The sequence below is a fragment of the Juglans microcarpa x Juglans regia genome, chromosome 4D, assembly GCF_004785595.1.
Source record: "Juglans microcarpa x Juglans regia isolate MS1-56 chromosome 4D, Jm3101_v1.0, whole genome shotgun sequence".
Lineage (NCBI taxonomy): Eukaryota > Viridiplantae > Streptophyta > Magnoliopsida > Fagales > Juglandaceae > Juglans > Juglans microcarpa x Juglans regia.
Genome location: NC_054600.1, coordinates 16317122 through 16334182, shown reverse-complemented (window position 1 = coordinate 16334182; position 17061 = coordinate 16317122). Strand labels below are relative to the sequence as shown.

Sequence of the window (17061 nt, the reverse complement as noted above, 5' to 3'; positions counted from 1 at the left end):
TCAACTTATCTCATTATTATTCATCAACTTTAACTCACAAATCTCACTACTATTCACAACCCATCTCAACACATCTCAACTTATCTTCGAATCCAAACGACACCTACGTCTCTCTCTAATAACTGTGTGAGGATCGCACCCTTCGAAGGAAGAAACTCCCCACGTGTGGGCAAAATGAGACTAAGTGAAAGATTCTCAATCTTGGGGGCAAGGGAAAGCTCAATTGGATGGTCAAGATGACCAAAAATCTCAGGCGAACAAACCTTAGGCAAATAAGGTTCGGGGCAGGCAAAGGTTCAATTAAAGGAAAGATAGCTTGAGGGAAGGTTTAGGCAAAACTAGTATATTAACGCATCATCTAGGTGTGAGTGAGGGCGCAGGCGAGCAAAGGAAAATAGGCAGTGCATCATTTCATGTGAGCAAAGATGTGGGCAAGCAAAGAGTAGGCGAGTGCAATATGGTGCAGACAAAAGAATACAACAAGCGAACAACGTGCAACCCAAACACATCTCAGGGCAAGAAATAAACACATGGTACGAGGTCAGTTGGGGGCCTAGAGAACTATAGTGCCCAGAGACAATATGGGAGTACTAAAAAATGAGTTTCAACTAGAAACCCTCACGGTGCCCATTATTTCCATCTAAACTACATCGTAGCAAAATAGTCATGTATTCACTATTCATCCAACCATGAGCAATGACTTTATCGTCACATGGACAACATTCACCCGCAACATTATAGGAGGCCAACCCTATTAGAAGAATTCATCACTCACTAGTGAAGCCTCTAAACTCTAGTAGAACTAATCATTTCAAAGTTTTGCCACCATTCCGCGTACACCTAGACAGCTGAGGACCCACCGACCAACAGACCAATCCTGCAACCAACTACGGAGAACCTGTGAGTGATTTCCTTCCCTTCCCTTTTTATTCTCTTCATTGGATGTCACCGTCACGAACTACGAACTCTCTCTCTCTCTCTCTCTCTCCCCCTAATTTTTTGGAGATGGAAGCCTAAGCACACGCTTGGATGTTAAAAGGCCATCATCAAATTTCTAACAACTCGATGACAACCTGACTTAGGAGAGGCCTACGTTAAACATGTAAGTATTTGCCATGCTGATACTTACAAAATGGGTGAATGATAGTGAAGTATGCGAGCCCTATGTGTATGTTAAGGAGAGTATTCATTACCTAGCAATTCCTTGTACCATCTCTCTAATAAAGAAAGATTTATTTATGCATTTTTAATAAAGAAAGAACTTTTTAATTGAATTTTCTCAAGATATTATGTCTCGAATTTTTGTTAACTTTTTATAAGAAGGATGTAGTATATTTATAGGGGAGTTTGTGTGTATATGTGTCACGACCCCAAGCCGAAATTGAAAATTATCTCGATAGAGCTCCCTTGGTCGCTTAAGAGCATGTAATAATAGAGTGACATCCTCTGGGTTGACGTTGGACGTCTGCATCGACGGGCTCGAGTGGGACGATAACACTCTTGTACCGTAGTTGGTGCCTCTCTGTTGGCTGAGGTCAGAGAATGCCATGTTTAAGGATGAGGATGCGAAGCCAGGAGTTGCTTGTAATGAAGACCCACATGTGGCTGTTACCCGTTGTGTGACAAAGAGAACTAGGGTGTGTGCATAGTAGTATAGGGGAGACCGTGGAGCATACTTTAAAAATGAGTGTTTTAAAGCCAAAAGAGTAAAAAGGCCTACGGCCGTAAGAGAAATACGTGGATAAATGGAGAACATGGGGTTCTCGAATTTATGGAACTTTGGACTTATAATTGAGCTCTGGATGCTCGGATCATTAAACTATGTTAAAATGGCATTACTTAAGGTTTTCATGCTGGTATTAACTTTGATGCTTGCCTTTTCAAATTCGTAAAACTTATGAGTTATGTATATTATTATTCGATTTCCTCATATTGTTCAAATTTTTAAAATGCATATGTGATATTTCTTTATACTCTCGGGGTTGCAATCCCTAACACAAATTTTGGTTGCTTGGTTCCTTTATTCAGTAAGTAGATCTCATTGCCTCTCCCTGTTTTTAGTCAAACTCTATAGATATGTAATTGTTCAAGTTTTAAAGACTTAGTGAATTATTTATGGGATGTAATAGTTTAGCTAACTTGGAGACTTATGATGGTTTTCATGACTTACGGATATTTATAAAGTTAAGTTTCATATTCTTAAATTCTCTGGTACTCACATTTATAAATTTATCCTATACCTCTTTTTTCTTTCTCCTGCGAGAATTTTATACCCACGTGTGCTAAGCATACAGGCAGGCATACAAACCTTTACACAAAGCGAGGGATGTGACCCGTGCAAAATTTGATGTACTGTCGCAGGCAACCAAAAATAAAACTTATACTCCTAAAAATACATGTAGTAGTGCAAGTAAGGATCATTCCTACGGAGAGTATTTAGCCTAGTTTTATGCTATGTGAACAAGGATGGGGGTTTGAGTATAACGAAAACAATTTTAAGAAGAACAACTAAGAAACAATTCAAATTAAAGTATCGAAATCAATCAAAAGAACAAACCTTGGTCTAAGTCAACATCCACCATCGGAATTTTACAACTGATCATCAATGCAAATATATATTAATTCATACTTTGAATATTCACCGTTGGAATTATTTTCCTATCTCTCCTTAGTCGCAGTTAATTAGAAAACAAGCGATCTAATTAACCCTAACTACTAAACAACACAAGACAAGCGCTAAATGTTTAATCTAGTAACCGCCTTAAGAATTAGAGAGATCGATAAAGCTAAACAATACAAACACAAGCAGTTGCATTTAATTTCGTCGAGCGTTCTTCATAAGATCTAATAATTTCTGACGCAGCAAATCATCAAATCTTAGTTGCTTCACAAATTAGAGGGATCAATAAATTACGGATTTGATATCTAATCTAGCAATAGATTGCAACGAATAATAAACTAGTAGGCATCCTAGTAATTAAACGAGACAATCATGAAAATAGACATAGAAAAACATTCGATACTCAAAGCATAAATTGAACACTAAAAACAAATCAGATCTCACAGTTTTATTGATTCCGAGGTTTCCATTTTCTTCGACCAATTATGAAAGTTTAGCCACACAAAGCCATCATGAAAACTGGAAGGAGGAGTTAGAGAAGAGGGGAGAGAGATGAGCTAGTATGATGATCTTTTTCTTTTACATGTCCATCCCCCCTTTTTAGAATCCTCCCAAATCTCCTAAAATATCCTAAACATTATCCTCAAATAACCATATCCAAATCTGATTTAATTAAGGGAAATATTAAAAATAAAATAGAGTCCTAATATAACTAGGAAAGTAGTGTTTTCCAGCTGTAACCTTCGTGCACCTGATCTCCAAAACATCTGCAATTAAATCGCATATTTGAATTGCACAATAAGGTCGAATGTTCTGAAACGTCAGCAGTGCAGGTGCGTCAACTTCAAGACCGATTTCGACCTTTATGCATCCAGTATCTTTCAAAACTCAAAACATAAAAGTTGTATATATTTGTCTTGGGATTCCATATCATCTTGAATCATCTCAATCGGAGCTAAGACTAGAGAGTTATGCCCAGATTACGAAGCAGTATCTAAACTGTCCAGAACCGCCCAATTAATTTCGTTTTGCATTAAACGACTCTGTTTGCTTCCTAAATAAAAATATAAGAATAATGAGTACATTTAGACACTAAATAAGTATAAAAGACTAAACATTAAGGGAGAAAAATATGACACTTTGCATTCTCATCACCTGTCCGGTGCACATCCTGACATCGCGGCCACCCACCAAACCACACACGGGGATCGAGGGCATCACAATTTGTCTCTTATCTCCTGTTTTGGTCATATGGTTGCTTCAAAATATCTCGATGATTTTCAGAGTGTTGTTTCTCAACCTTACCCTACCGGGGATTTAAGTAAGCTTCATTCCACTCATTTTAATGCATATTAGATTAGGTTTGTAGTTGGAAGATAAGATTTTGGTTAGAATATATTGGATTGGCTTAAACCCATCAAACCCTAATTGGGTTTGTGTGTCAGTTGGATTGTGTTCATTTGTTGAGTCTACTATAGTGATTTATTGTGCACTTTAGCTAAAATTTGGCCAAATTTTAGTTTTGTTGAGCTCACTATTAGTGCTCTTACTATTCATTTATTGTTTATATTGTGTTTGGAGTTTTTTTTTTTATCATTTTATTTTAAATATTTTTTTAACATCCTTAACTATTAAAAAAAATTAAAAAATATATATAATTTTACTAATAATTACTTAATTAACTATTAAGTAAAATTAAAAATTAAAAAAATTAAATATAAAAAAATAATAAATGAACAGTAGGAAAGGAATATCTCTATCATTATCTATCTGAATAACTTTTTGCAGAAATATATATGTTTCTTATAATTAATTCCCAACATAATTAACATCTCATTATTTTATTTGTTTTTATTACCTCTCCCCCTTTCTCTAGTCTCTGTATACGAAATAAGTACCCGTGCAAACCCACTAGCTTTAGCCTTAACTCTCTCTCTCTCTCTAATCGCAAGAACTTCGGGCGCAGAGAGACTCCGACTCACATCTCCTTCGATCCGTCTTCGTCTTGGTTTATGAGGTACCTCCCTCCCTCCCTCCCTCCCCGTCTAGGCTGTCTGATCTGCTTCCTGGTTTCTTCGTAGATCTGTTTCTGTATGTATGAGATTCGAATTCTAAAACCTCGTTCATTTTTTTCAACTCATCTCATCCTTACAATCTTTTTAAATTTTTAAGTAAAATAAAATAAATAATTTAATATTTTTAAATCTCAAAATAAAAATAATATTAAAAAAATATATTCTAACAATATTTTATTCAATTTGGAAGTTATCTGAACTCATCTGGTCTAAATGGTGTTTTCTGGCCTATTTGTGCTGGTCCTTTTGTATAGAGTTCTTTATGTTTTGGTTCATGACGTTCTTGTTGGGTTTGCTTGCTTTGGGTTGTTGTTGAATTGCTCGATCTTGTAGGTTTTCCAGTTGAATTATTTTATATTATAGGTTTTTGGCCCTTGATAGGGAGTAGAATTCTATGACGGATTTCGTCTTTATTAATTTTTTCCAATAAATATAAAATATGATAGAATTAGGTATTTATATTGTCGGGTTTGCATTGGGTTTTTCCCTCTGATCCATATCTTGATAAAGAAATATTCTTTGGATGTGGATTACAGTTGAAACTTGATGGGATTTATTTTATTGTATTTTTTATGGGTTTCTTGATTTCCAGTATGTGCAGGGGGTGGAGTTGGGGATATTTATCTTTTCCACGTTTTTTTTCATGGGAAATAATATTTCTTTATACTTCTATTTTAGTTATGTTGAGACGGGTTTGATATTCTTTACCTCAAAACTCCATCTTTGTTACATCAGTTATGATTCATTTTACTTGCAGACAAAAATTATGATAGAATATTTTCTGCAAGATCCATTCTTTTTTTCATCTTAAGGTTATCGCTCAAAACCACTGATTAATGTCGTTTGGCTCTGTTTCTGCAGCTCGAAGGAGAAGCCCACTCTTGGGTAAGACGTCTTCTCTGTTTTACGCTCTGCGTTAGCTGGTCTATTTTTTTGATATTTTGGGATTTTATCTAATTAATGAAATAGTGTTTTTTATTTTGTTCCTTTCATTCATTGCTGAATAGATAATTAGAAATGGTAACAATATGTTAAATCTTAATTTTATACTGTCTTGGTTTGGGGAAAGGAGAAATGAGACGGATGAATACCCCTGGCCAACTTGTTGTGTTAGGCTCAGTCATACTGGGATCTACATTTCTTTGGTCGTTGATGGAATTTTCTCCATTTATGTCAAGAAGCCACTGGAAGACATGTCTGCACTATTTTCTATTACAATCGATGGAACCTTTACATGTTATAAATCATGTTCAGTTTTCATGTATCTTCTCAATGATCCAAGATAGCATCGTGTTAAATGATTTATTGTTATCGAGCTACCTTGAAGTTATCACATGCTACTATGATGCTTCATTGCCTTTACTCTGTTCTTTTCTTTTTCAGAGGTTTCTTCCCTATCATCCTATTTTGATTTTTGTTTTTCTTACAGAATATGAATGAAACTAGAATCTTACCACCGTGGATAATGAAAATATACTTTATGTGGGAAATGAATTTAGTGCTTTTCATTATGTTCGTTTGTTCTCTACTGGTTAGGTTGGTGGATAGGATGCATACATTTGTGAATTCCCTCCAATCATTGTATTTTTAAAAAGACTAATTGTAGCATTATCCATTGAAAATGGCACCAATCATCCTATTGTGCTCAATTCATCTGATTTTTAAAGAAGTGATACCTGATGTTGTTTTTAGGGATACACTTGATGTGCTTATGGTAACTTAAAAAAAAAGTGCTTGTGCATCATGGATCTTACATAGTTGTGGGTAGTCTTTCCTTCCATAACATCATTGTTATTAATTAGTATTACAATAGCTACTACTACGACAACCAGAAAGTTTTTAGCTTCAACCTCATTCTCATTTAGTTTTATTGATCCTCATGTCCAGTGGTACGCGGATTAAGACCCGCAAACGGAACATCGCAGCGCCTCTGGACCCTGCAGCATTTGCAGATGCAGTGGTCCAGATTTATTTGGATAATGCTGGTGATTTGGTAATTGTTACCCATGCATAATCTTAATAACTACAAATGTGCATGTGTGCGCTGTGTCCATTTTTTATTGTTGTATGTGACCATACCTTTTACTTGCAGGAACTTGTTGCCAGGAGTCTTGAATCTTCAGATCTTAACTTCTCTAGATACGGTGACACCTTTATTGAGGCATGCTTCTTGATCCGTTAGATATTATTTTATATCCTCTGACAAAAAAAGGAAAAAAAACCAATCGTTATCAGTTTCACTGGATCTTCACACGTAAAGAATGGCAATCCTGGGCTAGATCAAGGAAAATATATTCATCAAATAATCAAATTTACATGTGGATCAGGTCAGTCATAACAAAACTGAAAAGAGAAAAAATAAAACAAAAAGGAAAACCTGGTCCTTTTTGTTGATATCAGTCTAACATTTGATATACTTCATGAAATATCAAATTTATCATTTAGTCCCAACTCCATTATTATTATTATTGTTATTATTTTTTATGTCGGGGAACCTCTCCAAGGTAGGGCCCTTGGGACCCGCTCTTGCAGAGTAAACCTTGGTCCCGTGCACCGCACCCTCGCAAATTTCCCTACACGGAATTGGTTAAATCGCTGGCTTTTCACCAGGGGTGTGGCCCCAAAGGATTGGTTGCACCCATGAGGTGTTGAACCTTGGACCTTGAAGGGAGTGATACTCTAAGACCAAGGCCTTCATCACTTGGGCCAACCCCTTGGGGTTATCCCAACTCCATTATTTAGATTAGTATAAAATTAGTTTTTCTTATGTGATTTTTTCTTTAACATTCACCAATTATCTCTTAAACCACTCATCCATATATCTGTTACACAATACTTGTCTGTGTGATCACAGCAGAAAATGCATCACATTTGGTATTTTACTCTTTTTTTTTTCTTTTTTATTGGTAAACAAGATTTTATTGATCATAAGAATAAGAAAGAGCCCAAGTATATGGGACATTAGGACATGTACTAGAGCAACACCTAAGTGTGCTAGTTTAATAATATAGTATTGTTATTTTACTCTTTACATATATTTTATGGGAAATTTTACCTATCAAAAAAAAAAAACATATATTTTGTCGGAAATTTAAGTTATGTTTAACTTTCCTGATTTTGTATTACTTGATTACTGCAGGTTGTTTTCACAGGAGGGCGTACGCAACCTGGAACTACCAAACCTGATGAGGGGGAGCGCCATCCTTACTCTATAATAGACTGTGATGCTAAACGTGAAGCTATCTTACCTTCTGTAATCTATATACAGAAAATTTTAAGGCGGAGGCCATTTCTCATAAAAAATCTTGAAAATGTCATGCGAAGATTCCTGCAGTCCTTGGAGCTTTTTGAGGAGAATGAGACGAAGAAGCTGGCAATTTTCACAGCACTTGCATTCTCTCAGAAGCTATCAGGTCTTCCACCAGAGACTGTGTTCCAGCCACTGCTTAAGGATAACCTTGTGGCCAAAGGGCTAGTTCTTTTATTTATAACAGATTTCTTTAAGGAATATCTGATTGATAATAGCCTTGATGATTTGATTTCTATACTGAAACGGGGTAAAGTGGAAGAAAATCTTCTGAACTTTTTGCCATCTGCAAAGCGATCTCCTGAGGGTTTCTCAGAGCATTTTACGTGAGTTTGTACTTTGTACTATTAGATTGTGGAAATGTTGTTACCGATGCTTTTTTAAGATACTTTCCTCCTCTCTCTCTTCCTAATTCCGGATCTACCATTATATGTTGCTTGTGCGGACCTGCCTTTATATTTACCAAATGCATTCTGCTCAATTCTATAGAAAAGAAATGTTTAGTAGCTTGATGGAATATTTCTTTTTATATTCTGCCTTGTTGTATTCTTTGAGCTCACTACTTATAAAAAAAAAAGGTATTTCTTTGAGTTCACATTACATCTTTTTTCCCCCATTGTTTTATTGTTTTTAATTTCATCACTGTTATGTCCTTGACAGATAATTTGGAACTAATCTATGTTTATTATTGCCAATGTTTCAGCAAAGAAGGGCTGGTAGCCTTGGTTGAATATAACGAGAAGAAAATATTTGAGGTGAAACTTAAGGAAATGAAATCTGCTTTAACAACCCAGTTAACGGAGGAGGTTGATATATCTGAAGTCATAGAAACAGTGAAGCAGCGTGTTAAAGATGCTAAATTGCCAGACATTGAGGTTGTGAGGATTCTGTGGGATGTCATAATGGATGCTGTTCAGTGGTCTGGAAAAAATCAGCAACAAAATGCTAATTCTGCTCTACGCCAGGTATGCTTGGGCCTGTACTTGTTTTGTGCCTTTTTTGGAACAGGCATGTTGAATGTTGTACATGTTGGTTGTGTGTGTCGCATATTCATATATATTTTGGTGATGTGGAACCTCACCAAGGTAGGGCTCTTCTGACTCACTTGTGGAGAGTAAACCTTGGATACACAACCTCGTTGACCAGAACTGTGTATGGTAATCCAAGGAAACACCTAGTAAGGAATTGAACCCAGAATCTTTGAGTATGCAGCCCATTCCAATTGAGTATTTTGAGCGAGTTGAATCTTTTGTTTTCTGGTTGGGTTATTTTTTTTTTTTTTTTTTTTTTGTTTTCGGGGCAGTGGGTGGCAATTAAATATAGTTTCTTAATTTTCCAAACTGGATGTAGAAGAATAATCTACAACTTTCAAATCGAAAGAAGTTGGCTCTGTGCGCACGCTCGCGCGCATGTGTAAGAGAGAGAGAGAGAGAGAGAGAGAGAGAGAGTACAGGTGGGATCATTGATCCCCCGTGGCTTGTTGAGTAGTCTTGTTTGTTTACAGCCCTAAGTAAAGTCTCTAATCCTCTTTGGATTTTCAGCATTGTCCCTTCTAAATCCGGAAACCGAGTTTTCAAAGTTAGATTACCAACCCCTAGGGGTTGGCTCAAGTGGTAAAGGCCTTGAGCTTGGGGGCATGCTCCCCCAGGTCTAAGGGGCCATCAAACCGGGAGATTTTCCCCTTGAATTACCCAATGTGCACTTGCAGGAAAATTCTTGCCGAGGGCCTGGGGTGGGGATTAGTCAGGACACTGTTCTCGGACATCTGGTGCCAAATTACCAAAAGATGGTTCTGACAGTAAATGTGAATCTTTTATGATAGCAGAAAGCAGAATATGGGTTGCTTTTGGCTTGCTTTGCCACGTTCTTTTCAATTTCATATGCATATGACAGTCTCACTGTTGTACTTGTACATTGCCAGTGGAGACATTGTAGATATTCTTACTTGGAAGTGGTTGGCAGATGCTTCCTTCTAATGTTTAGTCTCTGTTTTTTATGCAATTTTTGGACAAACTTGATTTTTTTCCTGTAACTTCGCTTACTCTTTACTATTGAGTGTTTTCATTTATTTATTTGATAAGTGTTTTCATTTATTTTAGGGAGCAAATTAGTGAAGAGATTCTTTCTCTGAGATGGTTAGAATGTGATTATTTAATCAAAGAAATGCAAGTGACTTGTGTGTGATTGGTGATTAATAAGGCTATGGGATCCCACATTTATTTTTGTGTGGAAACCCACAATTTTGATTAGAGAAAGGAATCAGTGAAAATATGAAGGTCAAGAGGATGGTCATTAGTGTGGAAGGTCGTGTTAACATACGAGGAAAAAGCATGCCAGAGCCTTGCTAGCAAGAGTACATGGGCTTAGACAGTAAATGGTAAAGTTGGAGCTGTGTAGCGGACTAGTCAGAGTGTAAGACTTTTGATTTGGGTTGTGGATTGTAATAGGGTTAGTTGTTAGAGCACAGCTTTTATACCATAGCAAGATTTAAAGGTTTCCATCCAGTGGATAATCATCTTTTCTGGAAATGTTTGCTGTCTGTGCTCAAAATACATGTTTGTTTTTTTCTTCTTCTTCTTTTTTTTTTTTTCCTTTTGTTACTTCGTTTATCTTAAACCATAGATTATAATTCCTGCCGCCACAATGGTTATGCTTGTGTTCATATAACGATTTGGCATATTGATCACAAAAAACTTCACCTGCACCAAAAGAGTGGGAAAGAATAGGACCATGCAAATGTCTTTCCTGAAGTTGAATCTGGATTCTGCACAATTCATATCATGTCAAGACTGTGATTTACTTTTTCTAAATTTATGTCATCTGGTATATCATTTAATGCATAGCATTTTTAAGAGTGTTTGGTACTTTCTGCTAATGTCATTTCATTACTTTGCATATGCAGTAAGACTGGATCCTGTGGATATTACATACAATTGATTTTTTTTAAGAATTCTTGCATAAGATAACTGAATGTCAGTTTCTCATCCCATTTGAAGAAAGTGATGGCATTAAATTGATGGTGGAATTGTGTTTCATATTTTTTTGTGATATAGGTGAAAACGTGGGCAAAACTGTTGAATACTTTCTGCACTAATGGAAAACTTGAGCTGGAGCTCATGTATAAAGTTCAGATGCAATGCTATGAGGACGCGAAGCTCATGAAGCTGTTTCCTGAGATTGTGAGGTCTCTCTATGACCAGGATGTGCTTGCAGAAGACACCATTCTGCACTGGTTCCGCAAAGGAACAAACCAGAAGGGCAGGTATTTAAGTTCATTTAATTTCCACTGTAGGGATATTAGATTTGTCATGATCACTGGGATTGTTTTGGTCAATAGTAGTTTATCTTGAGATTGGCTTCCATTGTGTCAACTCAAAATACTTCTGGCCTGCAAAAACAAGCTATTTATGTGTTAATACTATATGAGAAATGATACTTGCAGTCGTGAATGTGCAAGCGCCGTGCAATTACTTTAAAAAAAGTGAATAAATACGGGACTCACATGAAAAAAAATTAATTTTTTAATAGTGGACCCCATTCTTTTTCAAAGCGACTGCACGACGCTTGCACACTCCACGACTACATGTAACATTACTCATAGCATGTAGTTAATTCGACATCTGAAATGGAGCCTTCCTTAAGAAGACGATGAAAGATTTAAATGGGTTAACTTTTCAGGATTTTCTTTTATGGGTTACCCATTTTAGTATTAATTCTGTTCCATTTTCCTTGAAACTTATAACTTTGTGTCGGAAAATGCAACAGGCAAAACTTTGTGAAGGCACTGGAGTCCTTCGTGAATTGGCTGGAGGAGGCGGAAGAAGAGGAATAGGTGCGCAGCCAATGATGCTGTAAACCTCAACGCTTTTATCCTACTATCTTATTTCTATCATTGTCTTCGATATGAACTAATGAATTTCCATGTCACTTTTCTCTCCTTTTTTAGTATTTTACGTTGGTATTCCTGCAGATGATATGATAAAACCATTGATGGTTTATTGCTTGTAATAATCAGTTCCTCCTCTCTCTCTCTCTCTCTCTCTCTCTCTCTCTCTCTCTCCCTCTCTCTCTCTCTCTCAGAATCCCCCCATAATTTGGGAAACTTATTTGGTGAGTGTTTTGACTGATGTTACCGACTGTTATATGGTTTGTAATAACCCAATGTGAGTAACGCTACTTTTCATTCAAATTTGAGAGTAGCGAAAGGAGGAGGGCTTCACTGAGCGTAAGAATTTGTGCTGGAGTTTAAATTTTCAAAAGTTGAATTACAGTTTGATAGGTTTTGTTTGAATTACAATCAAAGCATTTGTGTCGTCTTTAAGCTTGATTTCTCATTTTGGTTTCTCATTGCTGATGATTTAATGGCTGAGATCATTTTAGTTCCAGCCATTGCTTTCTGATTTTGATCAATTTTTTTTTTACAACTTTTCAACTCCGTTTTAAATTGGGGGAAATTATGTTTGTTTATTTTTCTTAATTCTGATTGTATGCAATCATTCTCTATAAATTATGATTACCTTTGGTTAAGAAAAGTTTTGAGCATCTATGAGAATATATAAGTACTTTTTCAAACATCTAGTTTATGATTTTGTAAATGTATGTTTGGAAATTTGACTAACAAACTTTTTTGAGATATATTTTCTATAGTGGTTTGTGAAGCAGGCTAGCTACCCTTCCTGTCGGGACTGAAGTAGGCGAGGGCGTCCGCCCACACATAGCGGTAAGTAGGTAGGCATCTGCTTGCTTGAAGGGGATGCTGGGGGACGAGTGTCAGGCTGGGTCTATGCTTGCCCGGCTCAATATATATATATATAAAAATTAAGTTTTGTAATGAAATGATGATGTTTCAGTAATTACAAGGTTAATGAGAACCACCCTCCTCCCCTCCCTTGACGTGTCTCGAGTCACTCTCTCACTCATACCTTCTCTCAGCTCACGCCATCGTCGTCGCCGTAGCTCATGCCATCGTCATCATCAAAATCTTTTTTCTCTTCATTTCACCTTATAATTGTAAGTATCTTGAACTTTTGAACCGTAAGTATTTTGAAATTCATTTCTTTTTATTTACGATGGAGGATGGGGTTGTGTTTTGGATGCTGTGGAGTTTTCTTTTTGAGTGTTTGAATTTCGGTGTTGGAATTTTGATTTTGAAAACATTTTAGGGTTTCAATCCGAAACCCTAAATAATCTAGGGGTTTAATCTGAACCCCTAACCCAATTTAGTGGTTCATATTGCACCCCTAAATTAGTTTAGGGTTTCCATTGAAACCATAATTTATGTTAGGGCTACCGATTAAAATCCTAAATTAGGTTAGGGGTTCATAACCTAATTTATTTTGGGATTTCACTTTTGTAATCCTAAACTATTTTGGGGTTTCAAAATTGAAACCCCATACTATTTTGGATCCATCTCGAATTTTAGTCTCTTATAAGGGTGCTACTTGCACCTCCCGGGTGTGTAGTGAGGAGCTCCACCCCCCGCCCCCCCGCATGGGTGAGTTTGGCCCTCGGCCTCGCCCCTATAGGTAGGTGTCCCCGGGCTGTCCACTCGTGGGCGTCAATGGGCCCAGAACCTTTTTATGGGCCATTTTTAGGCCTATAATTCATTTTTTGAGCCAATTTGACCCAAAACCTATTTTCACTTCAATTGAAATTAAATGTATAAGATATAAAACTAAATGTTATCTCAAAATATAAATAAACCTAATAAAGTTGCTAACTAATAATTCTAACCTATTATAAGTAGTATAAACTTTGCACATTAATCTAAACGATTACAAATTGTCAAATAGCTTGAATGAATAACAATGTTACAACAATAGAAATACATTTAAAAAATGAAAAGAAATAAAGGTAACAACATGTAGTGAACATTTGCCAACTCCAAGTGACATTATAAAACTTGAAAAATAAAGCAAGAAAAAAAAGAGAGAGAATATGAATAATATGATGTTTCAAAAAGAAAAGAACGTTAATTAGGGGAAAAAATCATTATTAACATATATACAAACTACAAAGAATTAACTAACAAAGTTAGCAAACCAATGGTGGTGTATTAAAGTCAAATTAGGGTTGATGTAGATTACGATGGAGCCTCTTTTCTCGAAGTTGCTCATACAACAATTGAATTTGAAATTAAGTTTATCAAATAAATTAAATAAAATCTATTATAAGCAAAATCAAAGTAATGAATTAAGAGCTATTATCACTTCCAGGGTGATCAACCTCCACTCCTCTTCGTATCTCTCTGCAAAGTCTACCACCTCCCAAACCTGAATTGGATGTCCTTTAATCGAATTCTAACTGCAAATCAAAGCGTCTATAGTGCTAGGAGAGTCAGAAGTTGAAAATTGTTTGAATATAATTTGTAGAGTAATTTTTGTTTTAATTTTTGAAAATGTTTTCTTAATTTTTGTGTGTTTTACTTTTTTCCAGAAATTTAATGATTATATGAAAAGTTTAAATTAATTACTTTTTTAGAGTTGAAAGATTTTTAGATTGAAGTTGATTTTTTTTTAATTATTTACAACCAAAGATGACTAAAGGTAACGCTACATGTAGGCAAGAGGGCAACCCCAAAATAAAGAAAAAAAAAAAAACTTTTGGGTCTAAACACAAATTAGAAAAAGCATTTTTAACCCCTAAAAATATTTAAAAATCTCGAGTTTCCCCAAAAATACAGAAAGCCTTCTCTAAGAGTATCTATGTTAGATTCCCTAAAATCTTGTCAAAGTTTTAGCCAAGGAAGTCTTTGACAACCCATCTCTTGGCCGGGGCAGGGGCTCCGTCTGTAGAAAGGGGCGGATGCAAGCAAGCTTTTGGCTTTAGAGGGCCAGGGCCTAGTCAAAATTCATATATATATATATATATATATATATATATATATATATATTTTTTTTTTTTCTGAAGTTCCTAAGGACTCTCGTAATAAAGTCCTACCTCTCAACAAAGTCAAGCCCTCCTTATATAGGCAAAAGGGGTTTACTAGTATAATAATTCTCTGGATGAACAGTGATGAACAATAATTGTGGCTTTTTTTACTATTCATTTAACCAGAGAAAATTTATTTGAAAGCAGGGTTAAAGCAGCGGAAATCTCTTACTAACTCTTCAATAGAGTAGTCTTCCTCATTCTAAACATCCTATTTATTCTCAATCACACTAAAACCCTAAGGTCAACACTTACTTATCATGTTTTCTCTCAGGTCTGTTGCATTTCATAACACATATCCTAATCAATTGTATACCGTTCATGCCATACACTTTAAACAGGTCTTACTATTTGGTGATTAGAATTCACTTTACAACTAGGGTGGCGTCAACAATGACAAAAAATAGACACAATAGAGTAAATGATGAAGATAGAAAAATAGAATATAGGAAATGAACAAAATGAATAGAAATAATATGTCTATCACCAGCCAAATCGAGTTGGTGCTGATACCAAAATGGGGTAGAAGTACAAAGAAAGTAAAGCAAGAAGAAAGTACAGTGAACAGATAACTGGAGTCCAAAGGGAGCAGATGACTGGAATGCAAGTTTTAAGTATAATAAGAAAATAAGAAATATTGGGATCAAATAACTGGAGTCCAAGTAAATAAGAAATATTGGGACTGGATAACTAGAGTCCAAAGGGACCAGATGATTGGAGTGCAAGTTGTAAGTAAGTAAATAAATAGTAATGGAGGCGGAAAGAAAGTAAGCAAGATAAAATATTCAGAATACTCACAAATTATCAAATGAAATAGTTGTTCTTCATTTAAGATGAACAACAATACATGAAATCTTTTAGGAATTACAATGGAAGAGCAAGAAAGCAGGAGAAGACAATGGTTCTTAGGTTCTGAAGTTCCTAAGGATTCTTGTAATAAGGTCTTGTCTCTCAACAAAGACAAAGAGGGGCTTACTAGTACAATAATTCTCAGGATGAACAGTAATTTTGATTTTATTTACTATTCATTTGACTAGAGAAAAGTAACTTGAAAGCAGGGATAAAACAATGGGAATCTCTGACTTTTCAGGAACTAGCAGCAGTAATCAAGAGGTCTTTAGCAAGGGTCTTCAGTAAGGGTCTTTAGTAATAATGTGGTAATTTTTTGTTGGTTTGAACCAACATCAATAATTACATTATCATTGAATGGGGGATCAATCAATGGATAGCCTTGGGATGGTTTCCTATCAAGTCCAAATATATTATTATAAGGTATTATCAACAGAGGCTCTAGAGGATGCCTTAGACTTATCATTAGAATTATTATCATCGTCTTGAAGGGACTTCTTCAACAAATAATTAAATCTTTTTTTTTTTTTTGAGTTATTGGGGAACATACTTCTTCTTGGACTTAGCATATTTACTTGATTTATCAGATGAAGCAGGTTGTTGTTTTGCCTGAGCAATAGGGCACATAGGCTCTTGAATCAGTGTTTTAGCGATATGAAAATGTATAGGAAAATGCTCAATACTTCCTAGATTTGGAGAAATTAGAGGAAAGTCTCTGTTAACATTATAAATCACATCTTGGGTATGAGGAAACCTATCCCACCACTTAACGAATCAATTGCGAGCAAGGATTTTTTTTTCTTAGCATAACTCCACTTCAAGATCCAAGGAACTTTGGATTTTTTGCAGAAGTGAAGGGAAACAGAGAACTTTTGACCATGTTGATCAGTCTTGTAAACAGTGGTGAAGTAGTTAATAGCACCATTGAGTTTATTAGGAAAAATTTCCAGAATTGGGCTGAAATGTGTCCACCATTTCAAAACCCACATAGGGAATTGAGAATTGAACTTCTTTTTTTTTTTTTTTTTTTTTTTTTTTTTTTTTTTAATTTTATCAAAGTTAATAAACCATGAATGAGACATCTTAGTATTCTTGAATAACATGTATTTGAATCAGACTTCAATGTAATCATAGTAGCAATAGGAAACATCTGAATCAGGAATTTTCTTGAATCGTAGGGATGAGTTCCCCAGGGAAAAATATCCAAAGGCGATGGCAACGTTGCAAATAGCACAGACTAGTGTCTGTAGTCACGGGAAGCGCCACATAGCAGCACCACC

At 35.7% G+C, this 17061-nt stretch overlaps 1 protein-coding gene across 1 annotated transcript; it reads left to right on the top strand.

The window, feature by feature from the left end:
• Window positions 1–4483: 4483 nt before the first annotated feature.
• Window positions 4484–12111, top strand: LOC121259819 (basic leucine zipper and W2 domain-containing protein 2-like). The gene is made up of 8 exons (XM_041161592.1): window positions 4484–4637; window positions 5557–5580; window positions 6583–6688; window positions 6788–6856; window positions 7835–8328; window positions 8706–8967; window positions 11056–11264; window positions 11768–12111. Exons 1-8 carry the CDS (start codon window positions 4633–4635, stop codon window positions 11832–11834), a joined length of 1236 nt encoding a protein of 411 aa, XP_041017526.1. The 5' UTR covers window positions 4484–4632; the 3' UTR covers window positions 11835–12111.
• The last annotated feature ends 4950 nt before the right edge of the window (window positions 12112–17061 follow it).